The sequence below is a fragment of the Cynoglossus semilaevis genome, chromosome 16 (genome assembly GCF_000523025.1).
Source record: "Cynoglossus semilaevis isolate Cse_v1.0 chromosome 16, Cse_v1.0, whole genome shotgun sequence".
Lineage (NCBI taxonomy): Eukaryota > Metazoa > Chordata > Actinopteri > Pleuronectiformes > Cynoglossidae > Cynoglossus > Cynoglossus semilaevis.
This window is the reverse complement of record NC_024322.1, coordinates 7733771-7760367: the sequence shown is the minus strand read 5'-3', so window position 1 is coordinate 7760367 and position 26597 is coordinate 7733771. Positions and strand designations below refer to the sequence as shown.

The window sequence follows — 26597 nt, the reverse complement described above, 5'->3', positions numbered from 1 at the left end:
GAAGAGTATGTGGAGAAACATATAGTGTGTTGTCCTGTACACTTTTCCTGTACTAAAACAACACTGTTGTGGTCTTCTCACGGTTCTGACGTTGGCTTATTGCCATGGTGATGGCTGGCTAGTTCCAGGGCGATGAGGTGTAATTTACCCAGTATTTCCTGTCTGATGCACAGCATCCTAATGAGTAAGAGTCCTGCTTTTATAGTAGAGTGTTTGTTAACCAGACACAGCAGGTGGCGTATGTGGGTGGTGGTGTTCATTGTGTGTGTGTATATGTATGGGTGTGTGTGTGCGTCCATTTGCTTTTCTGCTCTAGTATGTTTGCTTATTGGGTATGTGCACCTATAGATGGTACTGCATGTTCTAAATAATAGTACAGCATGGATTCATGCTGTGGCCACATGGATGCAGTTCCTAGTTTAACCCCTTGATGTCAGTGCAGGCAGGGTGCCTTGTGTTGAAATCCTTGAGAGCAGCATTGTGTGTACTTATAGTATTGTTTTTTTTATTATATTTTTTTTAGTACCAACAAAAGCTTCATGTTGTGCATTTTTTTCCTGATAAAAATGGCAGTTATTGAGAAAAACATGGATATTTATTTTTCCTTGTGTTTCAAAAATGTGACTAAAGTCTAGCTTTGGTAAAAGATGTGCAATTTCAATGGTGTAGAGAGAGAGAGTGGGTTTATTAGACTGGGTGTTTAGGTTGTAGCTGTTAGCTGGGAGGAGCAGACCCCAAAGATCTGCTGCATGGATGTAGTGAATGATAAAATAAAGGTATTTATTGGAACAACAGAAGCATGCCATGTGATAAGATGAATGCTGATGATCTTTCAGGTGATGAGCCTTGAAATGATCTGAATTATATTTGTTTTATATATATTTGTTGCTAAATAGAATAAAGACTCATTGACCTTCTGAGGAGCTTGTGTCATTGACTTCTGCATGTTGGAGAAAATCGCCTAAAAAGTGATGCAACTCAGCTCTGAAATTGTTTCACAGGAAATTTTGCATCAGATTCCTCTGTGTTTGTAGAGATGAGTTGGCTGGATGCTTTTGGTGTTTTGCCATTTTAGGAAATGGCAAAATACCAAAGGAGCTCCTGTCACATCACTGGCACGAGCTGCAGACAGGCAGCCTCCTGTTAGCACTACACTTCATTAGAACCAGGTTTCAGTGGTACCTACAGCATGGCCTTTCCGGAGCATCAAAGGATATTTTATAGAAAAAGGGTTGTCTCTGTGTCTTTCTTCTCATCACAATCTGCTAATGATGCGTGCTGCACACGTTTATAACATTGACACCTTCCTCTCCCTATCACTCATTCACACTCTCAATCACTTTTTCTCTCCCCTCCTACCTCCCCCACCCGTCTTCCCCCTATGCCTATCATGGTGTTTGTTTGGCTGCTGGGTTTTGTTTGTTTATTGTTTCCAGATGGCAGATGCAGACTTCATTTGTGTGGCTTTCAAGTTTCTAGCGAGGGTTTTACTGCCTTGGCTCAAGCGCTTATCCTGTTTCCTCTAGCCAGGCTTTATGATGGGCCTATATATGTAGCAACTGGAAAAACTGTCACTACAGGGCTGTGTTAGGAATTAAAGAAGATTGCATCTCTTTTTCTTCTCTCTAATTTATCCAAACATGTTTATCAGAGACACAGTATCAACAGGAAGGTCTATCAACAGTCAAAGAACATTGTACATGAAGTTGTCTGCTCTACATTTATGTGTTATCTGCAATCTACCAAAGCCAGGGTTGGACTTTACAAACCAAATTGTTTGTCGACATGATTATTAGGCACCATCCTCATAGTAGTGATAAACCTGGTTACTCTGTTGTTTTCAGGGCCTGGCTTTAGTTTGGGCATCATTATTTGCTGTGACATCACCTATTTACGGGAACCCAGAGGAGCAACTTGTGCAGTAATGGTGGGGGAGGACCAGTGCGTGTCTTTACTCATCGGATGTGGTTTAAGATGGAGCACTAATCAAAGCTCACTGTTGTATAAAACATACCCCCTTCTCCTCAAGTAGGTCTTTTCTTGTTGCTGAATGAGCCATTACACTGGCATTCCAATCTGCCTAATCCTATTGCTAACAGTGATTTAACACAAATGGCTGCAGCCAAACCAATGCATTTGTTGACTCAGCCCTCCCAAAAAAAGTCTCTGTAACGGAAATGTAAACTGGTTTCATGCACTTTCTTACTTAGCTATCTGGATGATTGATATAATCCAGTTCTGTTCTGGCTTTTTGTTCCCTCAAATTACAATGCTTGTCTTGTATTGTGTAATCACTAATTACAGGGATACTTGTGTTTGTTTACTATCGCCTGGGTTTGTAGAGTGGTTGTCCTAAGGTAGAGGTGGCACTATGAAACAAGTCAGGAACAATGACAAAAGTGAAACCTACCTGAGACCTTGCACACGGGACTGTGATCTGACTGACAAATACTGTTTTTCAGTCAGAATACCTGTTGTATGAAACAAATCTATCAATTATTATTACAGTGATAGTCTGTGTTTTGTATTGATACTTTACAGTTGATGCCATAAAAAATCTAAACCTAGTATTGCAGTTATGTCTGAGGAACTTTTGGATAAATATCTGTAAGAATCTTTTTTTAAAGACGTCATTTAACACAGAATAGCATTTTTTTTTTTTGCATTTATTAATATATCTACACAGACACAAACAGGTCCTATTTCCCTTTAGTTATTTTGGAACCTACCACTCCCACAGTGTGTGTGCAGGATTACACAGGGGAATAATAACGGAAGTTACTTCATACAAATGATAGTTTTCCTATTTTGGTGTTCAGATAGATTCAGTGTTTACTTTTCCACTGTATAACAAGGCTCATCATTGATGTGGTTGCCAACCATGCCTGCACCACCCCATTTTGAAGCTCCTGATCTGCAGTTCACATTTACTCTTATGTCAGCTGCACCACTGAGCCTCAAGTAAGGTATACATTCTTATTATATTATATATATACATGCCCGTGATACTTTTATTTCACATCTAAATGTGAACTATATTATATGAAGACACATTCCTTAAAATCAGTGTTTGTGTGGTGGTGCAAAAGATGTGGTGACAAATGTGACTCTGTTCCGCGGAGGGTTGATTAGCATTACCTAGAAATAATTATTAATTCAAAACACATCCATGTAGAGATGTGTGTTAGAATCAAAGAACCCTTTTTAAATTGGTTTAAATGATTGCCTATAGGCATAATTATCACCTAACAGCTGATATGACAACAAACATGTAATTATTGTCTTTTGCTTCTATTAGCCCAGTCCATGATTGGAGCACCTTTGTTAATGAAGGTTTCTTGTCAATGGTAAATTAATTTATAATTAAAGTAATAAGCAGAAGAGTGATGGAAAAAATATATATAGTTTTAGATTTTTTCTTTATTTTACAAATGTACTTTGTGATGGTAAGTATATGTTTTATTGTCCAACGCTCTAGTCAACCATCATAAATTTGACATTGATTTATAAAGGGGGGGAGGAATGGGCGTGGCATCAACACATTCCAAATAGTTCTCCAGTTGCTTATTCACATATTTTTGTTGTTGTTTATAATTGCTCGATCTCAATTGCTTATACCCCTTTTGTGCATTACATAGCCACTGTCACAAAGTGGGTGTTCGTGGCATTGTTTATTTTTAAATTTGTCTGCAAGTCTGCAAAGTAAAAGATAAAAATTCTTAAAGAAAAAATTACCGTCCTATGGATTTTAGTTGTTTAGTTGTTTTGATAGTTTTCATGGTCAGTGCGCCAACATTTCTGGAAATGGGGTTTTGTACAAATAATTAATGCTATGCTGGGCCTGCAAACTATGCTCAATCAATAGATTAAAAACATGCCTTGCTGTGATGTTTAAGACTGGAATACGGGCACGCTCTTAGATACACAAACACAAGCAGCATGATAAGTTGGTTTACCTTTGATGTGCAGCGATTGACAAAGAGACTCCTACCTATCAAAGGATTACAACATAAATTCCATTGAAAAGACTCCTGCACAAAAGGCGGCCTGTGTTCCTGCCATCCGTGTTTGTTTGTAATAACGACTGCTGTAGTTTACATTTCTGCTTTTGATCTAAACCTACCTCATGTTCTTTATAGTGGAATTAATTTTTTCCCCCTCCATTCCCTGCGTCAGTTCAAGTTTGTGTTTGCTTTTTCAGACTACATTTGCCATGAAAACTGACTATGCACTAGGTCAATTGGTAGTAAGAGGCTGACCAGGGGAAAATTGCCATGCCCTTTGGTCCCGTCTTCATTGATGCGATACTTCCTCAGTCTTTTGTCTCCAGTTTGGGTCACAGCTGTCGGCCTAGGTGCTATCGATGCTCCCCTCCCAAAAACCGTAGGCCACGCGCCGCTGCACCCCAAACACTAAATAGCAGCATTAGACACACCATGTTAAGGGCTGCTGGTGTTTGAGCCATGGCTGTGCGTGTATCTTGTCCCATCATGGCCAGGGAGATGCACATTATCACACATGCATGCACTCGCAGCTGCACAACACACTGCCTAAGGTGTCCTTTTCTTTCTGACAACAGATTTTTATTCCTTTGTGTTCAATTTCCCTTTGTCCATTGTCTGACTTTTTTAGCCATTGACCCATGTCATCACCTTCAATTTCCATTGCAGCTCTCCATTGTAAAACTACCCACAAGGTAGTTCTTTCTACCCATATGTAGTGTTGCCGATTTTGATTATGCACCACCGACATCACACCTCAGCAGGGTATATACAAACATGAAAATTAATTCACTGCTAAATGCTGCTATATGCAGTCGGAGAGGGAGAGGAGAGGAGAAATCAAATACAGGTTTACACCAGTGAGCAGATCCAGCATTAAGAAAGACAGCCTAAAGGCAGACAGAGCGGTGCAGCGCTCATTAATGTGCAAAGTAAATAGAACAGCTACACCTTCCCACCACCATTCTGAAAAAAAAAAAAAAACAAATACATACACACTATCCACTGGTCATTTTATTGCCCTTTGATTGTGTGGAGTTTCAAAAGGCAAATAGAATTGACCCTACATATGAGTTTGATAAAATTCATGGACCTGCTTAAAAAACAAATCAAAGAAAAATAAGATAAATCAGCATAATGAACCGAAACCGTAAACAGAAGCATTCAAGGATGTGAGCATTGATCAGCCTGAAATGAGAAAGTTCGCACCAACTACTTGATTAGGCAAAACTTTTTTTTATCTTCAATCTTCTTTACCAACCAAAAAGGTTGCATTTAATTTACACACTTTTGTGATTTTTGAGGCAGAATTCAACAGATGTTTTTAATTCATGAGGTGACAAATCTATTGATCAAGTTCCCCCAAAAATACTTAAAGTTTAGCTTTCACTCCAGGTCACTGTTGTGGGAAAAGCAAAAAAAATGTAGTATTTCCATTGGTGATCAGCCATTGATTAACTGATCCTTAGCTGCAACTTTATCCCCTTTATACTGTCTGCTCTTTTCTATTTAGGTTCTTATGCATTACTTTCTTAGGGCAATAAAACATGGAACTGCCCCCTGGTGGTTTGGAATGCACCCAGCTGGCCTTAAAAAGGTGATAATTAGAAAATCCGAAAATGAAGTCACAGTCATACTCGTGTTATTCTTATTTGGCTTTTGCAAGAATGAAAAGGAACGGAGATACGAAATGTAATAATCTAGGAATTACTGGTTTAGATTTTAATATTTTGTTTGTGATACATTTTTATTTAATCACATTTTTTTATCCATGCAATTACCCATAGCTCTCTATTTCTTGTCTTCTTCAAGACCAAAAAGGCTATTCTACTACTATCAGGGGTTTGATGATAATGTAATATGATGTACAGCGCTCCTAATTTATAAAACCTGACACAGCATTCCTTAACGTCTGTAGAAGGAAGTGGAGAAGGAAGTTTAGGAGGCCGCTGCTATGGGATCTCTTCCTTTTTACAAGAATACATTCAAGCATTTTTTTCACCACTCTCCTGGTTGTAGACCTACAGACTGTAAGTCTCTGCATCCGTTCTCCATTAGTCTTGTTTTCTCCTGTGGAAAAATGTGACAGCGATAAGGCCCTTTTAGATATCTACCTGTAGCTTCCGGAAAGACAGACCTGGATCATAGCTGTTTAAAGTTAAAGAAAATGTAGCCAAACGTTTTTCTGATAGCTATTTTTTCAGTCTAAGAAGTTCCCATCTTTGCAGTACAAAAACATTTAGACATTAGGCTACTCTCCCATCAAAACATTCGGTGGCGTGTTGACCATTATGGCCTGTGTCAATCAGCAGACATTTCCCCCAGCAATATGCCAACACCCTCTGTGTAATTTGTCCAGGAAAGTTTTACTAGCGCTAAATGGAATCTTTCTAATGACTTCCTGTACCTGATGCCTGCTCTTCCTACAGTATCTGCCTTTCAGCATAAGGCCAGTATGACTGTCCTCTTGATTGGTGACCTCAAAAATGCATTTGTTTCACATTTATGACCCATAAAAATGATTGAATGCACACAGGTCAAGTCAATGCCTTTTGTCTATTACTGCTTTCTGAAACTTAAACCTGCATCAAAGTTTGGATATTTTATAAGAATGTGTTAACAGGGTGCACAGTTTTTGTGCAAATACAACATTGTAATTTTCCATGATCCTCCCAAAAAGGGAAGGAAGGTTCACTGGTTGCCCACCCCACCTACACCACACCCAACATAGGCCAAGTTAGGGTCCTGAACTTTCCCTGTCACTTTCCATCATGTGGCTGTGTTTATATTCCTGGATGTTTAAGCTTCCAACAACACTATCATCAGCGCTAATGCTACGGCAGTTCCAGCAGTCGAAAAGTCTTCTTAATATATTGTGACATTTATGTTTTAGTATTTAATATTTGTGCCCATAGGTTTTAGCTATTCTTGCTCTTCTATTACAGAGTACAAATATTGCAGAGAACCTCACCCCTTATTTATTTGTCATTCTGTCCTCTTTGTTTTTATAAACTTATATAAACATGATATAGACTATATATCATGATATAAATATTTCTCCTGTATTTTTTTTACATTGCATCACAATCAGAATTCCAACACACGCTGTAGCAAAAACAGTGGCTGTGCTGCGATGAAAGCCAATACAAGAGCTTTCTCCATGTGGTACAGAACACCTGCAGCACATGGCTCTACGAAATTCTCCGTTTCCTATTTGCATCGCTGTTGTTGCTACAGGAAATATGTTGTTATTATATAGTTTGTAAATGCTTTGGGGGTTAGTTACAGTGATTGCTTTGTGCATGACAGTCCCCAGTCGAGTCAAAAAAATCTCAGGTCGCCACTGCACAAAATACCATTTTCCAGTTTGAATATGTAGAATGTACCATGCCTGTTAAGAAAAAGTTTTTTGTAAAGTGGTGTAGGCACTGTTTCCAATGTTACTTAAGATAAATAGAAATATGAATTCCTGGTTTAGTTCTATCACCAAAGGAGCATAAATTTAAATTTGTGTGAATTTTGATGTTGAGATGTTGAGGCAGTTCTTACTAGGATGCTAATAAGCACTAAGGACTGTTATTGGAATTGATTAGAATGAAAATTTACTTTATTTTATTTTGGAACCGTTTAGAAACAATACTTTTAGACTGTGGACCAATAGGTGAGAGGGTGGGGGGGTAATCTTTGCACATCTGGTGAAAAGGACATGTAGTGAGACCCAGAGGTAGCTTTTAAAACAAGAACTTGGTGGTGTTTGTTTAATCATTCACTTTCTACTGCTAAGACTGTTTCAGGATAGGGGGTGGTGAAGCCAATAGCAGCAGGTTTGAATTAGGTACCTCCTTGGTTGTTTGTTGGTTGTTCAGCCTCCATTTTCTAAAAGGAATAACAACCATTAATACATTTATACCTGTGATCAGTGGAGTTCTGGCTGTTTGAGGAAGTCAGAGAAATACCTGCAGAAAACCCATGCACAACAATGATCAACGGTGAGAACATGTAAAACTCCAAACAAAGACACACAAATATAAATTTAGATTAGACACACAAATGTAATTTTTTTTTTTTGTTCTGAAGAAAGGGCACAATCCAATTTTTCCAGGTGTGACCTTGTATTTACATTGTAGAGCTCAATTGTGTAATAAATTACCCTAATATCCAGTTTTATATAAACTGGTTTACATCTTTTACGTTTTTAACCTTTAACTTTAATGGTAAGACAAAATGTAATGGTATAACAAAATAAGTACAAAAATATTTACTGTACAGGGATAAATAAAAATTTGGTCAAAGCATTTTGATTGCATACAAAATTAGTCGACAATATGGACCAATGAGCCTTTTCAGCTCTCAGACCTTTTCATGTGGCATTTGGCGTAGTGGCTGTAGGCTGCTGTGGAGGGGTTATTGGCCTACATAATACTTCCATGGTCAGATTTCCAAGGAACTTCTGGTGTGTCGGGATCAATCGGGCCTAAGCCAGTCTTAATTAAAGGCTTGGGGCTGGCCAGAAGTCGAGGGCAAAAGGCATCCCCGTTGGTTGAAAGAATGAAGCATCTGTCATTAAAACACTACGGGGAGTGTCGGCTTTATTATTTAAAATTCCTCTTATTAACTCTTACTGTTCATTAGTGATAACACAAATGGTGGTTCATATTCTTTTCTTGGGCACAATGAACATAAAGGAAAACTGTGGTAGCAGTGGTAGTTTCTGGATTGATTATATGCAGTTTGTACCTTTTAGTACAATTGACAAAGTAGAGGAAGTGATTCCTGCCGGTTTTGAACCTCTTTCACGCCAGGGTTGGCATTGGAAGTCGCACTGTACCATTGAAAAATCGAACTGGTGACTAATACATTTTGATCTTTGAATCTCTGCTTTCACTGTTTTTTTCGGAGAGATTAAAACTTCATAATGAAACTTTATGATCCCTGGGGAGAAATGGTTGGGATCCTTTAAATACACCAATCCGGCGTTGAAGTAAATTTGTGCTTTACTAATGATAAGTGGTCTTGTAAATGGTCTTGTAAATGTGGAAATGTGGAAATTTGTTGGCCAAAAAAATATAGTGTCAAAGTGGGGCTTCACCAATGGCAAAACTCTACATTTCTTTGAAAGCTTGACCCTGTGTTATTAACACACACAAAAATATTGTAAATTCCAGATGATTTATGAAATTTGTTATCTTCAAAGCATCCCTTCTTAGAAATCCTGCCATTTTTGCAGATATAATGTATATTAAGTTTTGATTCTAGTGTTTTGTAGTTAGAAGCATTTTTATAAAAGTGATGCAGTTTTAATGTATCACCACTTGGGGGCGCAGACAACTTACAGGGAAAAGAGTGAAGTGTCTGCGTTTGTTTGTGCAGTTTTACCAGTGACAATGATCCAAAAAGACTTTGCTCACTCATGACACATCGTGTCCCACCAGAGAGGAAATAAGACAAATGTCACAGATGCCCCTGTTTTCCTCTGTGTCCTGTTTTTATCTAGTGGTTTTCCTCTAAATCCAAACAGAGTACAGACAGATTTTATATGTTTTGGTCTTCCTACAAAGTAGATCTTTCCAGTATATCCATCTGTCATACTGTTTTTGTTTGTTTTTTTAATCAGAGGAGGGGTTCTGTTTGTGGGTTGAGCTTGAATTCGTTCAAATCACATTTTACACCAAATATTGTAACAGTTTGATCTGCTGGTTGATTTAATATTCTTCTCTTATATGTTTCCAGAAGGCATCATTTTTTTTTCCAATGGACTGTTTCAAAACTTTACCACATTCATCTAGACAGACCGTAGACCTGGTTAATGATAATTAACGATAATAATTAATGATAATTTCTACGGGCTGGATTTAATGACAACTGAAATTATGATGCCTGCTGTTAGTGTGGCCCGTTAGCTGTTTTAGTGTGTTAAAACATCCTACCCCAATGGTCCAGGTATGTGAAGGTGGTTAAAATCTGTGAGCAATGAAGAAGTGTTCTCACCCACAGAACTATTGCTGTTAATGCATTCATTTCATAGGTGGTTATGTAACTGTGTGAGCTCAGATGGAAAGTGCAGCCACCTTGGCATTCCTAATTTATTCAGGCTCCGTAGTGTCAGATGGCCTCAGTGATGCAGGGGGCTCAAGATGGCAATGCTGTTTACAGCCCAGATACAAGACAGTGTGTGTGTGTGTGTGTGTTTGCGTGCCTGAGTATTGCATGCTTGCCATAGCGTTTGTTAAAATGGGTTTTATAGTGGTTGTATCAGGTGGCAATAATTTTAATTGTTTTGGCCTGTTGTCAAAAATTGTTATTCAAACTCTGTTATTATGTAACACTGGAAACCATCTTTAATCTGTGTTTTATTATAATGTGACTATAAATAGGTCACCTCAAGTAACATGACATAAACAGCCAAATATTTTAGTGGCTTATCAAAAGCCAAGCATTTCTGATATGGCTAAGAACATTTCTATCATCATAACTTTCAAGTAAATAAATATGTATTATTTATTATGTATGTATTATATTGGGAAATAATAATAAGTCTTGCTAGACAATCTTATTGATGCTGATTTCAGTTATAAATATAATTTGAAGTGATCAGATTCTGAATAAATATAAAATGTTAACATCAACAACAAATTGAATGAATTGAATGTAGAACTTTTTACAAATAAGGAAATTCCTCACTATTTTATAGTGATATCAGCTCTGTGGTTTGGACACTGACTATTGTCCAAACCACAGAGCTGATATCCGCAGAGCAGAAGCTATTTTTTAAGTGCTAAATGACTGGTACATTCTGCCATCTTCTGTTCTCTCTATTTAATATGAATGAGAACATTAACAGTTTCAACCATTTAAATCTTGAGCCTTTTATGGTAAGCTCATAATTAAATTTCTCTTTTGTAGATGGTACACTTTGGTACTTGAAAGACAACAGAAAATAACAAATGTCGTGCCACTAATTCATAAATGCTGCCCTGAAGTTTTTTTTATTATGATCTTTTTTACCAATCGAAATGATGCAAGCCAGTCTCAGGGGTGCATATATCATCCAACCTTTTACCCAATTCTTACTCAATTCATTGTGAAACGGTTAAAGGGAAATACTGATCTTGTTGCATCATCAGTATTTAAGAGTCTGACTTTTAATTTTACCCAAGTACCAAACAAATTGTTTCCCGTCCTCCTCCCTGTGTGTTTTTAGCTGCCATTAAATAGAGAATGGGTGACATGAGTTGTAGGAAAAGATCCCCACCTCTCCCCCACCCTCTTTCTCCAGCTCACTGTAATCCTGACACCAAAAACCGCCCCTCAGAGAACAAGTGTCAGACTTAGAATAAAGCAAGCAGTCTGTTTCCCCTCTTCTCCCCCCTCTGGTAAGCATGTTAGAGCGCTAATATTGATGGGGGTGACAATTAACCACACAATGATCACAGTGATGATGCTTGTACGGCTGCAGCCTTGCTAAGGAGATAAGTGATCTCAACACAAGTGGAACCTGGGACATGACGGATAAGAACGTAAAGGGGTGGTTAGTCTCCAGAGTAGTGCAAGATTGAATTTAGCAGATGTTCTTTAGGTGTATGACTTGCTAATATGAGCTATGTATATACTTGATGTAGTATTTCATTGTAGAAACTCTGACTCTTAACAAAGCTGTATTAAAGAATTACAATGACAGTGAAGGAAATTCTTCTTGGAATTTTGAATTTACAATATGACATTTTTTTAAATTTTCAATACATCAAAAATGTTTGAACACCCCCAGAGTAGTAGGCACAAGACTGCATTTTCTAATTCTGCAGTACACCACTCCTAAAGGTGTCTGTGTCCGACTCTGACAAACAGGGGAAATGTTCTGGAGACACAACCTGAGATAATGACCACACTACAACCCCCACTGTCAGGTTGGGAAACAGCCCAATGATATTTGCATGAAATAAATGAGAATCTTTCTCACGTCCGGCCCTGCCCCGGCCAAAGGTTTACTGTCACAGATGCAAGCTCCATCTGGCCCTGTTTTCTTCTTATATATTGTATATAATTTCCCATTTTCTGTTAGAGGGATGTATTATCACAGTTAGTCATTAAACATTAAATAGTTCTTAAATATTTAAACTTAAATGTATAAAATAAAAAAAAATCCCTGACTATAATAATTTTGACTGGTTTCACAAGGTACTGTACGTGGTTCAGTGTTTCTCCACAGGGGTGTTACCCTCTGTTTATCATTTCTTTACCTTTGTTTTGAACTTGATTTGGGCACTTTAGAGTGGAACCATTTACAAGTGAAAACTGCATTAGTAGATGTGAGTAACATAACTTGAATAATGTCCAGAAAGATTACAAATCAAGAAAGATTATCCAAACAAAAGCTTTGGAGGAGACTGACACTGACTTTAATTAATAAACCTTTAAATATCAAAATTTTAGATAACAATACTATCACATTTAAGTCCTGCTTGCTTGTGTAAAGGGTTTTTTTTAAGTTTGAACTTGTACGAAATGTAGTTATTTTTTATATCTTTGTTATAACTTGTCGACTGTTTATAACTAACCAATCAGTCACTGGGAATTAATAGTGAAGAATTCTTCTTTATTGATAGAGTAAAGTACTATAACGTGTATATTAAACGTGTATATTATTTTTCAGCAAAAAATTTTTTTTTTTTTTTTTAAAAGGTAAAATACTATAACGTGTATATTATTTTTCAGCAAAAAATTTTTTTTTTTTTTTAAAAGGTAAAATACTATAACGTGTATATTATTTTTCAGCAAAAAATTTTTTTTTTTTTTTTAAAAGGTAAAATACTATAACGTGTATATTATTTTTCAGCAAAAAATTTTTTTTTTTTTTTAAAAGGTAAAATACTATAACGTGTATTTTTTTTTTCAACAAAAAAATTTTTTTTTTTTTTTAAAAGGTAAAATACTATAACGTGTATATTATTCTTCAGAAAAAAATTTTTTTTTTTTTTTTTAAGATTACCACTGTTAGAGAAGTCTCACTAGATTGAAGGAGTCGTATGGAACACAGTGTTGACAGAGGTCAAGTGGTCCTCTATCCAAAGCAAACATGGACCTGGTGACAGCCACTGGGACAACAAACCATCCCGAGAACCAGGCTAGTCCTGCCACCTTCCTCTGTCTCTCCACGACCAACACGATCTCCCCCCACCCCTTGGCCCAGAGGCGTGATCCTGCATAGGCAGGATAATGAAGCCATATAAGCCTGTTATTTGCTGCTTTACGGCTTGTTTTATGAAGGTAAGCTGACAAGCAGCTCTCAGAATGGTTCCTGTCACTTTAACAGACAGCATTACCAAGAGAAAAGGAGCATTGGGGAAGGAGGGCAGGGCGAGCAAGAGAATGGGCTGGGGCCTTTATGTTAGCCCTGCCAGGACTTTGATGGGTAGAGGACTGGCTGCAGGCTATCACTGGTACATTTTACGTCTTCCACTCTTTGTCATGGGGACATTATTGACGTTTGACCTATGTTCTTATTCCCACCTCCTCTTCACTAATCAATTACCACATCGATCCATTAATCAGACAGGGTGATGGCAAGTTAAAAGGTCTGTGGGTATGTGTGAAGAATTGTGGGAGAGGCCTCAGGCTACAGAGTAGGAGGGCCTTTACCTGTAGAGTCTGTGACACGACATCTAGTGTGAACCCTTATTTTAAAGGTGACTGAAAGGGCTTTTGACATTTCAGATGGGGTTTTATGTGTAAAACTAAATATTGGTATAAGAGAAAGGGCAGATTGTTCTCTGTTTAATCAGTTACATCAATGGGTTTATATTCTGTAAAACCTTTGATTGGTTTTATTGGCACACACTTCTTTATACCTTGCTGTCCATAAATTCTTCTGCTGTAGAATTCAATGGGTAACAACAGCAGGAAGTCTCTTGATGAACAGAATTTAGTTTGACTTTTATAAAATTTGGCTCAAGTATCAGTAGTGTCACTAAAAACAAAGATGCGTTTTGAACGAGAGGAAACATGTTTTTGTTCATTTGACTGTTTCCATGGAGGTTACCCAGTAGCTTGATTGTGTTCGGGGCACAAACAAAAACAGATCAGACACACAGACATCCAACAGATGAAAACGGAAGCTGCGGGAGTGGAACTAACCATGCTTTGATTAGGGTTGGTTTGGTCTTGGTTTGGTGTGTACACACGAAGGCCATCACCCCAGTGCGTTCATGTCCTTGCCAAGTTGTTTGCCAAAACAGGGACAGATTTAGAAAGGAGAGTTGGAAAGAGAGGGCTAGGGGCAGTATATATTCACCCCCCCACCCCCCCAGCTGACCAGGGTCCAGCCGACAGTCACCCAGCTCTTGTGGGTTTAGTCAATTGAGAAGACACTTCTTGTGTGGATTTTTCAATTCTTCAAAATGTCATTTGGCCAAGAGTGCTATTGTCCTGTGGCCCTTTTCTCCCTGCTCCTTCTGCCGAGACGAGTTGTGTCATCCCCTCGTGATCAGCACTTTTGTTGCCTTTGTTTTTGGGCCTACCTCAGAAGTCCATCTTGTCTTTTATGTTCGTGCTTTTCATGCATAAGGGAACAGTTGTGGCCTGTTGTGGGGCTGTTCCACTGCATTTCCACCAGTGGGGTTTCCTTTCATTCTCTTCAAAGTACTACAATGGAGCTCTGAAGCCCTGAATGGCCAATGCAGAGTGCACAATCCTACAGAGCCCGCTCATTTTGTTTTGCAGGAGTCAATAAAAATGCTAAGTTAAAAGCTAACCCCCCTATGCCCTCCACGAATGGAGTGACTTGTTTGACCTTTTGGAATACCCTATCTCAATTAACTTTTCATGATAAATTAATTGTTTTGGCTTGTCATGTTGGAGTTTATCATTTTGCAATGATACATATTTTTGTTGTTATTAATGGATTTATTATCAAAGAGGAAAAAAATAATTTTTAGTTATACTGAACTATATACTGAACAGTCTAGTGTTAAAAACTTCAGACTTGGGGGATACTCACTGCAAAACAAAATAGTCATTCAGGCAGACGGGGCACTTTATTGTCTTTTTTCTTTTCTGAATGACAGATACAATTACTTTCTTCTTCTTTAAAGGGAAGTTTAATTTAACTTGTTTTCATGTAAGAGGATAAGGGAGAGAAAAGATCACTGCAGTTATCAATGGGCATTATGGCAAAGGTCTTACATAAAGGCATTGTGGGCCGATTTGTGAGGTGGAAGAAAGCGGAGGACTTGGAGAAGGATTACGTTTAGACAGACATTGGCTGCTGAAGATAACCGCCATGACTTGATCCTTGTTGTGTAGATTAAGGCATAAAATCCAAACTAATGAGAGCAGAGAGGGCAAAGACATGTAAGGGTTTTTCTTCGTTGAAGACAGACACCGTGTTGGTGAAATTACCTTTCTTGTGTAATGATACAAGAATCTAGTTTCAAAAGGGAGAGACCAGGAAAAATAATTTTAGGAAAACATTCACTCACAGAGAATTGCTTTTATTTTTTGGAACAATTACTAAATAAGAAATATTCTTTCAATTTAAAGTAGGGTTTTTGTAGTATTTTTTTGAAATGTCAAAAGCACATAGTAAAACATCAACTTTAATGCAGGCCACAGACAGTATTAAAAAAAAGGTGATAGGTTCCATGCAGGATTTCTAAATAATTTCCCAAGTCTACTGATTAAAAGAGCAGACCCCAATATTTTGAGTTATGATTAATAACAAAAGTTAATAACTCAGATCAGCACTAGTTACAAAAATTCTGACCTTAGAATTTGTCATTGCCAATGTGTTGGTGCAAGTCAGTAAAAAAAAAAAAAGCCTCCAATAAACTCCCCCACTTTGAGCTAATCTGGGGGGGAATGTATTGCGCTTCCCAAGCTTCAGTTTGCTTGAGGGCAAGCACTGAAAGCAGGGGGCAGAAAAAAAATAGAAAATAAAGAAAGAAACACATTTGATTCTTTCCTTTCCCTGTCTTGGATGTCTGTACTTAATTTTTCAAGAATTTCTCTGCCATCCAATTGTGTCCTCAGACCTGAGGCAGTGTGAAGGAAAAAAGAAAACATACACCTACAGCATCATGCTGTGCGGAAGACCGTGTGTGGGGAATCTCTTTCATTCTAGAAAACAAAAAGAAGTGTCAGACAGGCAGGTGGACATGAAGCCAGGTAAATATTAATGACTTGTTGACCATTTTATTTCCCACCCGCAGACTGCTTTCTGCAGACAAAGAGCCTGTCAATGCGTCAAAAATATCGATTTCAGACCTACTCTTTATTCATTTTTAGTTTCACCAAAATTAATCTGGAATCTTAAGCACCACAGACCACAGAATGCCGTTTGCATATTAAGAAGTAGCTGATTATCATGGTGTAGAAACACAGATCTTTAATTTTGTGCATTTTAGACACAGCTTCCTCCTGCACTGCTACGCTGGAGATAATTGTGGAAATCTACATATTGAGAGCGAGGCTGTTGTCAGTGCCTGATTTGGAGTGTCTTGGTGGTTATCTGCTGTAATTCATGTGGTATGATGAATATTACCTCCTGAATTAGGCTATTATGCTGCCAGGTGGAGGCCAGTGGATTTACAGGAAATAGTGATCATCATGTCATGATAATGAAGCAATTACTACTGGCTATTTGTAATACAATATTTACTGCCAGACCACAATCAATTATCTTATTTCAAATTAACTTTTTTTCTTTTATCAGCGTCCAATGTTGTATGCTGTTTCTGAGAAGAAATACTATTAGTTTTGTGTGTGTGTGAGACATACTGGGGCTCCCCATTGGGATCTGCTAATAAAGATAAAACTACAGTTGATATGTAACATTGCAGTGAAGTTTATTAAATCTTACCCTCAACAAGAGAAGTTTGGTTTTCTTTCGTAACTGTGGATGTTGTGACTTAAATAGATCACATAATGTGGCGCTAGTGAAACCAAAAAGTGAAGACATTCATGTATGTTTCTTTGCCCGACCGAACCCAATGCAAACACAAAAGCGAGTGTGGCGGTAAGAATCTTTGTACTGACATCACGGTTCGATACGTATTAAGTATATGTGTATAATTCTATTGCTGGTTCGTATTGCTGTTCGTTTTTGCTCTGCTTGTGTTATTTTTTTTACGCATCTGTTACCTCAGCCATTGTTGTTGGTGGGTAGTAGGTTGATTCTTAGCAGGACAGTGTGACTCGCCAATTATTTTCCAAACCATATGACCGAAAACTGGAAATTTGCTGTCAGATTTACGGACAGATTTTTTGCTCTGTCTGGATAACATGACAAGGGATTTGAAAGGTCAGGGGAGCAGCACAGTATCAGCCAGAGAGTTGTGTGAGTTGTTGAAGAGATCTATGGGAAGTTCAAGGGTGTTGTTCAAAGTAAATGTACGATTCACGCTCTATGAAACTGACAAACAGAAACTGTTAAATTGAAGATCAGCTGTTGTGTCAGCTGAAGAGGAGAAACATTTGGATTTAAATGTTCTTCAATCACTCCATAGAAACTTTGATCTGGCTTTTAAGGACCCAGTTTTTTATGTCTGAGACATCAGGTCCATATAGGGTCTGTACATCGCCAGGTCTGGATTATTATTACTTTTATTACATTGCTCAGGATGCATGTAAAATGTAACAGGCAGAGACTAAAGCTCTCCTCGCATTCCTCTCCTCTTACTCCAACTTTTCATTGCCACCATAGGCCTGACTCTGCTTTAAATCTGCTTCTGTCTCTCCTTCTAATGAGAACCATCCACTTCCAGCAACCCACTGACACAAACTTCCCTCTGATCTCAGACCAGTAACTGTTGTCACTGTGGCCATGTCTCACCACTCTACAGCTGCTTCTATCACCACACAGCCTATTGTTATCATAACCTTTCACAAGAAAACATGCAAAACAGTAAGAAATAAAGTTGTTTACACTTAAGTGCAATATGTTCCTTCAGGGAGTGCTAATTATGCCAAACAAAAGTGTTTTAATAATAGGAAACACTAACCAGATGAGGGATGTTGTTAATAAAAAAAATTCCGGACTGCCTAATTGGAAGTAATGTACTTACTATTAATCCCTGGATCCTCATTTGGTTATGATTTTATGACTACCAGATTTTACAAACTGCTTGTTTCATCCCATTGGAAAGGATTTAACATTTTAGTAATATTCAGTAACATAAAATAATTTTTGCTTTGGACTAAGATTGTATTTTAAACTCCTTATGGTAAATAAACTGGTTAATGAGTCACATTTATATAACATATCCCCTATTTTTCTTACGATATTGTGAGATGAGGCCTTCTTTTGGAGAATTATGCCAAAATAATATTGTCTTTTTTTGCTCTCCAACGCTGACATCTCTTTATGTTGTAGACACAAGTCAATGTCAATATCATCTCCCATCATTTCAGTTTTTCCGCCTGAATTACTGCCACCTTCTCTTTCTACCTCAGCTTTATTCCAGTGCTGTATATTTTCCTTCTAAGTGGGCACTTAATTTGCCTGTTCATTCCACCCCATGAGTAATATTCACCGAATGAACTGATTTGATGGGCCTAACCACTCACTTTTCTTTCTAATAATAATAATACATTTTATTTCACAGGCGCCTTTCTGTCAGCCAAGGACAACTTACGATGAATAAAAATAGAGAGCAAATAACAAAACAATACAACATTAAAAACAAATGTAAATTGTTTTTGGCATGTTCATAGTCCACAGAATAATTTAATGGATTGATTTTCTACAAGCCAAATGCAAATGCAAACAGTCAGAACCCCACAGCACTAAATTTCTAAAGCACCCTGAATTGCTTTTGCCAACTGCAACAGTCCCAGGTTAGATTAGGCCTTATTGAGACTGGAGGGCATGTAGAAGCATAGTTGACAGGATTAAGTGGCCATTGAAGTGACGTGAGCTCCCTTAAGAGAGCAAAATACAAGAAAAGAGAATGACTTAATCTCTTTGTGCAAAAGAAGGGCTATCTCCTCTTCCTTTCTCTGCTAGTTTTAACATGATGCCTCCAAGGGCTTCTGGTGGCTGGTGGGAAATACTGGGGGAAGTCATTTCTCACTGTAAATACATGTATTTATACTAGTCCTGGACATTGATGACATGATAAATGTTTGTGAAGTAATCATATAATTGTTGTTTTGATAAATATGTGTAATTGTTTTTATTATTAATATTATTTTTTAATTCGCTGTTATGGATTATCTAAAGCAACTGGAGTAGCTTAGTTTCTAGAAGTTTTTAGAAAACCTTAAAATTAGTTCAGTAAATTAACCTACACTACACTACCTAAAACTACACTTAATCTAAGGATTAAGTACATTATTTAGTTTCTGTTTTAAGTTTTTAACAGTTTTCATATTTTTATGGACTTCATGGCTAGTGTTTAAAAAATATCATGTGATTCAACACCTCTTAACAGCAGCGTTGTTTTGCAGATTTACAAACCTGTAGTCAGGCCTGACTTTATTGTCAACACCTCTGCTAATTGACTATTGACTTCACCTAGATATTTATCAATGGGTCAATGGGTCTACATTAGCATTTGTTTGGCCCAGTGTTTAGGTGAGTTTGTTGTCGAGGCACAGGTAGCGTAAACACTGAGCATCCACTTATGAACAACTAAATGGTTAAGAAACAGAAAAAAAAGACTCACTTTCACTTTACATCTAGAGCATTTGGTCTTTTACTGTAAACATTATTAGAATACAGTGGAAATACAAACTATAGTTACCCTGACGAAATGCTGGGTTAAGTGAAAAACTATGACATAACTGATATTCAAATTCAGCCATTCATCAATCTGCAACTAGGACTAAAATAATTACTTTTAGGATGAAGGCAAACTTCATAACCCTAAACCTTTTCTACCGAAAACATCCCAGCCTGCCTTTGTAAATGTAATATGAAAAATGTGTTGTCTTTAAAAAAAAAAAACCAAACAAACTATAGTTTAACTTTTCAGCTGTGGTAAAAAACAACACTACAGACCAGCTTGAGAATTTAGGACTGCTGGTGTTAAAGTCAGGCAGGCGGATTTCTTGGTCTGTGTCTGGGGCAATAAAGTAAACCAACCTAGGATTTTATATATTGTTGTAAGGGTTACTGAAAACTTGTGTAAACCTATTATTTTATTTTCAGGGGGAGCAACTTCTTCATGTCTACAGCCTGGTGTTTGTATCCTGGAGCGTTACGTCATCACCACTGCTCTGCAGGTGCCTCCCTTCGCTATGTACCTCGCCGGGCAGTTCTGTACTGCCCTGGTAATGATGAGCGGAAATTAAAGAAACTTGCTTCACTGGATGTCGACTGTGCAGTTCTAGACTGTGAAGATGGTGTGGCCCTAAACAAAAAGGTACCTAAAAACACAGATGCTCGTGTATTGACCAAATACTGGGTTATTATAATAGGACGGCAAAAAACACACCACTCCATAGACAGCTGTGTGACCCTGAATGAATATAATTCCAGCTCCCTTCTTCAGACAGGTGCTAGGTCCTAATCTTTGAAAGGAAAACTACCTAAGTGATATGTTTAAAACAAGCACATTTCACCCTATTATGATGGCATAAAGGCATTGGTTCCCCCCTGCCAGAGTCCTTTAAAACAAGGTGACCGTATCCCACTGGGCAAGCAGCGGGAAAGCACCAGATGCAGCAGGTTAAAAGCATTCTCCTCCCGCCCACACTAGCTCCCCATTGGCCCTCCTGAACTGCCCATGAAATTGTGATTGGTGAGTAGGATAAAGAAGTGGTCTGGGTAAAAGTTAACTAACAAAGGTTTTTAAGTCATGATAATAAAGATGATTGAAATGGCTGCAGGCTGTTCCTGTAGTGGACAAAGACAATAAGATGATGCCCTGTGTGACTGACGGGCTAAAACTGTGACCCCGCGATGAAGTCGGTGGATTTCAGAGCTCCTGTCTTTATTACGTTTCACAGGAATGCAGCAGCCCTCAAACAGCTATTCAGGCTGATGGAGAATTCAGACACAACAGTCTTGAGCTGTCAGCATGTGACGGCTTCACATCTCCATCTTCTTTAAAACCACAGTTTCCACCTACATTCTTCTTTGGTTTCAGCTGCCCACTTATTTCACACAATTCAAAAGTACTGTCCTGCTAGTTGTCTGTTTGTTGTTTGCAAAAAAATGCCTTTCACCATAAATCTGCTGTGTAAATGCTGTGTTAAAACCTCTGGCTCTACATAAAGTGAAATGCATTGTAATTATTACATTACATTAATTATTAATAATTGAATTGTTAGAGTTTTTTTAATCACAGACTCATTATTCTGCATCACTTCAGAACTGTCTATATGCTGCATATTTGACCTCGGTACAATCCAATCAATTCTTCCACTCTTTTCCTGCCTTTGGACATACAGTAAGTCTAGTACTTATTTCATCTTACCGTAAAACAGAAAGACGTATAAAAACTGACAATCACCAGTCCGTCTATCAAAAACTGCACTATTTAAAGTTGTTTTTTCACATTTACTTCTTCTGATCTTTTCACTTCTGTTCTGTTTAGCTGTTTTCTCGCTGTCCATAGATTTCCAATTGAGTTTTGTAGCTGGGTCACTAAGTGTAACAGGTTATACATTGATTTGATTCTGAGTTTTGCATCATTTCCCATTGAGTGGCAAACCTTTGACCCAACACCGTGAAGCGTGTCTGTGCACTTTGTTCATCTTTACTTCAGCCCTAACTAGTTTCCCTGCTTGGGTTGAAAAACACTGTGTCACTGCTTGATGTCGGCACCTTCATGCTTCAAAGTCTTGCAGTTGTAAGGCCAGACGGTTCAATTGTGGTTTCTCTAAACAGGAGGGTTTCTGTTGGTTCCGATCAAAAAGTTGCTCAGACAGAATTTCACAGATGGAACTACTAGTCAACCTGCCACGTGACCTGCTTTAAACTTTGACTGTGTTGAACCCACTAGAAAAAGGTGTTGACATTATAATGTTTCATAGAAATAAAGCCTCTTTGTGGAACTTAACCTAACGTTTTGGATTAATATTACATACTGTATATTGGGCTTGGTGTAAAAAAAAACTTCCAAGCTAGTTGTACGTTAGCTTCAGCTTGTGATCATGTGGTTCCTGTCCTCTTTGCTGACACAGGACATGGATGTGCTAAATAATTAGCTATTAATCACTAATAGTAAATATTTACATAGTAATAAGTATAAGACAAGATAATATTCCTGCATTGGATGAAAAATAATATTTCAGGCTAAAGATGAAGGAGATATGTACCCGGTCTCGTGTCCACACCAAAGCCATCAAGGGTTGAAAAACTGACTAGGAAGTGATTTAATGGTAAGAAAACAGTGGGTTAGATCTTCCAACAGGGTGACTGGCCAAAACTGCCTCCTGTTATGTTTTCGTTGAATATTCAGAATCCTTTCATTGTCTTTCACCTTCACCTTAATACATGGAATGATATTTATGACAAAAAGGAACAATGAAGGTCACTTCACCCCCCCCGTTGAAAATTTAAATCGGGGCACGCTGGCGTTAATTGTCTGCCACTTTGACTCCAAAAATGTCTTCTTTTCATCTTGGCAGTAATGCTGGCTGTTTAAGAGGCAGGGAGATGAGACAAGGAGTAAAGGGTATGAGCCACCCAGAGCTCGCTAACTGTCACCGTGGACCCAGAGGGGAGAGAGGAGGGAAGACAAGGCTGACTGCTCTAACACTCTTACACATATCATCATATCTGTATGATCAGTGGGGTGGAGGAGGAGGGGGGAGGGCAGGTTGAAACCCTGGTGCGGAACTGACGGCTACACCTGTCCTCTCTCCTCTCACTGTTGCCATCTTGTTCCTGTTCTTTCTCCCTCTCTCCCTCCCTCACTCGTCTCCTTCTCCAGGGTCCTTAGGGTTAAGATTGTTTATCTCTCTTGCTCATGTTCTGTGCCTGTCTCTTAATGCCCTGTGGTCCAGTTTTCCTCCTGGTATTTCTTTCTCCCTCTGTCTTTCTCCCTCTTTTCCCCACATGGGTTCCTCCTTCCTCCCTGACTCCCCCCTGCCTCCCTGCCACAGAGATTCTCTCCTAATCCCTGGAAGTTTGAAACTAATGAACTAACTGCTGAGCCACTGCCACGGAGCATGGTCCCAAACTATACTGTACTTCACACTCGATTTCCTCTCCAGATGGCACGGAGGAGCGGCCGACACAACGGGGAGCACCCCTCGTGCACCAGCTCGTGCAACAGCACACGCATCAGTGTGTGCACATAGAAGCATACAGACAGAAATTCTCACACACATTCACAAATGTACACACTTAAGGACATACAACATGTTACAGTTGACAGAGAGATCGCTGAGATAGTAAAGAGAAGTTTATAAAAACCCTGGTTGTAAAATGATTGATCTGGTTGACAATCCACATTATATTGTGCAGGTGAGGGAGGGTCAGTGAGTTTGGAGTAGCAAAATGGGACTATGATACTATCCCTACAGCAGAAGGGTTGTTCCTGTGCTGCTGAGGGAAGAACAGAGAACACACTGTTGAGTGGGTGACATTATTATGGTCTATTACCTGTTAGCAAGAACCTTATTCAATGTATCCTCCGGGTCATGCATGAAATATGTCTGACACTAGTGATTTTCAACTTTACATGAATTATGCAGTCAACTGTCATCTGATACTAGACCTCAGTCAAGTATCAGATGACGGGGCTCACTGTGTTTTTTTCAGAGGACACTAAAAGCTCTCCGTTCATGTGGACTACTGGGAAATAAAGGAAGCCCGTTATGAATTCTTGCTATTTGTATTTAGTGTGTGAGTGTCTGCATTTAGTCACAGCTCTGTACTGTATATAGACGAGTGAGCACGGACCTCGGCTAAACAGCTTGAAGAACCCTTGAGACAAGAGAAAATCTCCTTGCTCTGTTGCCAAGACCCACAAATGGGACGTGATCAGCTCAGGCAGAAGATACAGTAGTCTCTGTTCTAACCAGATGAGAAAGACTTTGTCTTTGAGAGCTGTCTGTCACTGCTAAGGTGTGTCCTTGTGGGTGGGTTGGTGCATGTGTGTGCAAGTGCAGATGCTGAGGCTGCACATTTGCTGCAGAATTGGACCGGACCTTAAAGAAATCATTGTATCTAGCGTTTGCCTTTGAATCTGACCCTTGTTCAACATAATACTTTTTCTGAAATTTTAAATAAATATATTATAATTCCATCCTCAGGTCTTTGATTAGAACACATTCTTGCTCCAGATGTCGTTATCAAACGATCACTACTATGTCCAAGAGAATGATCAGAAAATGCTGAGACCAAAGGAAACAGAAGGAACCCCACTCCCCTTTTCTTATTATCCTGTTACACTTCTGTGTTTTTACTGGCAGAACCACTGCCTGCACAGCTCTGTGCTACGTGTACAGAGAAACACACACAACTGTTGTGTACGAACCCTAGAAACAGGAGTGTTGATGGATAACGTGGGAGTAGGAGGAAACATGTATGAGTGAGAGAAATGAGGAATTAGGCCACGTCCAAAGACATCAGGATTTATTGAGTATAACTTTTCTGTTACTGCAAATCAGAAGCTGTTTCCATATCTTTTTAGTTCTCCTAGTAAATCAGATACAGTTGAATAAAGAGAGGGATTAAATTGTTATCACCAGGTTGGGAATATAAATGACTTGTGGCATCACTGCTGTGCATTTCCCATGTTTGACTGTTCAATTTTGGGGTATAGAACATTTTTCTATTCCGTATTTCACAGAATATGTTCAGATTTTACAAACCACCAGTGCAACACCCTATTCTGTTTTATCATGCTTGAAAAGATTTGTTATATAAACTGTAAATGGCATGTAGTATGAATCTCCATAGTGTCTATAGAAAGCTATTTATTTCCTAGTAAATAGCATTAGTTTGAAAAGAAACATCCTTTATTACTTCTTGCCATTCTGTTGCTTGTAAATAAGTGTGCATTTAGTGATTAATAGATCTGTGGTTAATGACTACTCAATTCGTGCAGAAGGATTTCCAGCTTTGCTTTTTCATAATTAAATTCAATTATTTCAGTAATTTAGATATTAGCGTTGGTGAAGGACAGATTTTAATGGTGGACAATATGTCTTTGTTAGCACTGTAAGCTATCAGTGTGCTGGCTGCTAGATATTAATTGCAAAATGAAATATTAATTATGCGTACAACATGTCATTAGTGTTGTCAAAACAGCCAGTCACGAGTTGAATAAATTGACACAAAATATTTCACTGCAGCTTGTGATGACTCATTACTGAACAGCTCAAATGAAATCATTTCATGGCTAATTATTTTGTAGTAACTGTTTCCCACCTCCAGCTGTCAGATTTCACCATCTCTGACAAGCAGGTTTCGGGTTTTACAAATTCCGCCTTGGCTGCCTGATAGTTATGTCTTTTTATCTGCTCTGACAGTATAATGGATAACCCAGAACACTACAAACTGACAGAGTGAAGGCCCGAGTCTGCTCTTGCTACATCTCAGTTTTCAGCATAGTCTGAATTAGTCAGTCATCTCTTAGCAGCTTTCTGGAGTGCGGCGTGTCACTTGTCAAATCCCATCGACAATGACGGGGGGCTTGTTAACACACACAGACCTTGACACACATGTACTGGAAAAAGACAAATACGTGTGTGTAGTCACACTTCAGGCAGACAGCCCGCACCTTGGATTTTCTGCGGTTTCTTTTAAGTCGTGCTACAAGTCGCACAGCAGGATGCAAAACACAGTCTCTCAAAAGGTAAACAAAAATGAGAAACAACCTCACTCATGATTTCATACACTTTAACTCAACAAACTAACAGTATATGACAGTGGAGTTGTTACATAGTATTTATGCAGCCAAATGAAAAACTCGGCATCATTCAAGGATTTTATCATTCAGCCTGGTTCAACATCCTGAAAGATGATGTGTTTACTCTTACTGTCGGTTTTGTGTGGAAGTCTTTATGATAATACATTGATATCTGTGTTGAAGAGGAACTCCAACTAATACTTTCCAGAGATTTGAACCTTCTTCCAGTCAAAGGACAGAGTGTGACCTCTTATCTAGAGTCTGTCCGGAGGCGATGTTTGACATTGCTTGTTTCAAGCAGCGTGGGGACAAGGCTGGACATCGAAGATCTAAAGCTGGAGAGAATCGTGGTTCCGCTGTGGCCTGTACACACATCCGTTTGGACTCTCCAATCAGATGTGTTCTCTACAGTGCTGTTACCATGCTGGGTCACACATGCACAGAACGCTATAGGATCCTCAGCGTCCAGTTTCAGATTGTGTCTTAAGGAGCTGCCCTCGCTCTCCTGGAAGGTCAGCCTCTCCGCACATGAAAAGCTTCACGTGAGCATCTCTGCGTTCGACAACCCATGCCTGCTCGGCCAACTGCTCGCCCACCTGCCTGCCAGTGTCAGCTTCTAATGATGAGGATGGTGGAGGAGAATCAAAGAGGAGATGGAGCTGAAGTTGGGGCAAGCGCTCTGTGGGTGACGGTGTGATTGGGGAAAGAGCTTTGAAGCAAATTGTTGGATGGCTGTCCATTAATGTAAAATATCTGTTTTTCAAAGGGGTTTATTCAGACTCGTGGTAGCGGA

The 26597-nt window shown here is 38.7% G+C and overlaps 1 protein-coding gene across 11 annotated transcripts in view; it reads left to right on the top strand.

The window, feature by feature from the left end:
- The window catches only part of clybl (citrate lyase beta like), a 172121-nt gene that overhangs the window by 4714 nt on the left and 140810 nt on the right, over positions 1–26597 (top strand). For all 11 annotated transcript variants that reach the window (XR_003052205.1, XR_003052204.1, XR_003052203.1 and 8 more), the window contains exon 2: positions 20146–20359. Coding sequence is in view for 7 of the 11 variants with exons in the window: in XM_017039806.2 (XP_016895295.1) it covers positions 20146–20359 (214 nt within the window). In the remaining 4 variants the exon portion in view is untranslated. The remainder of the gene's footprint in view (positions 1–20145; positions 20360–26597) is intronic.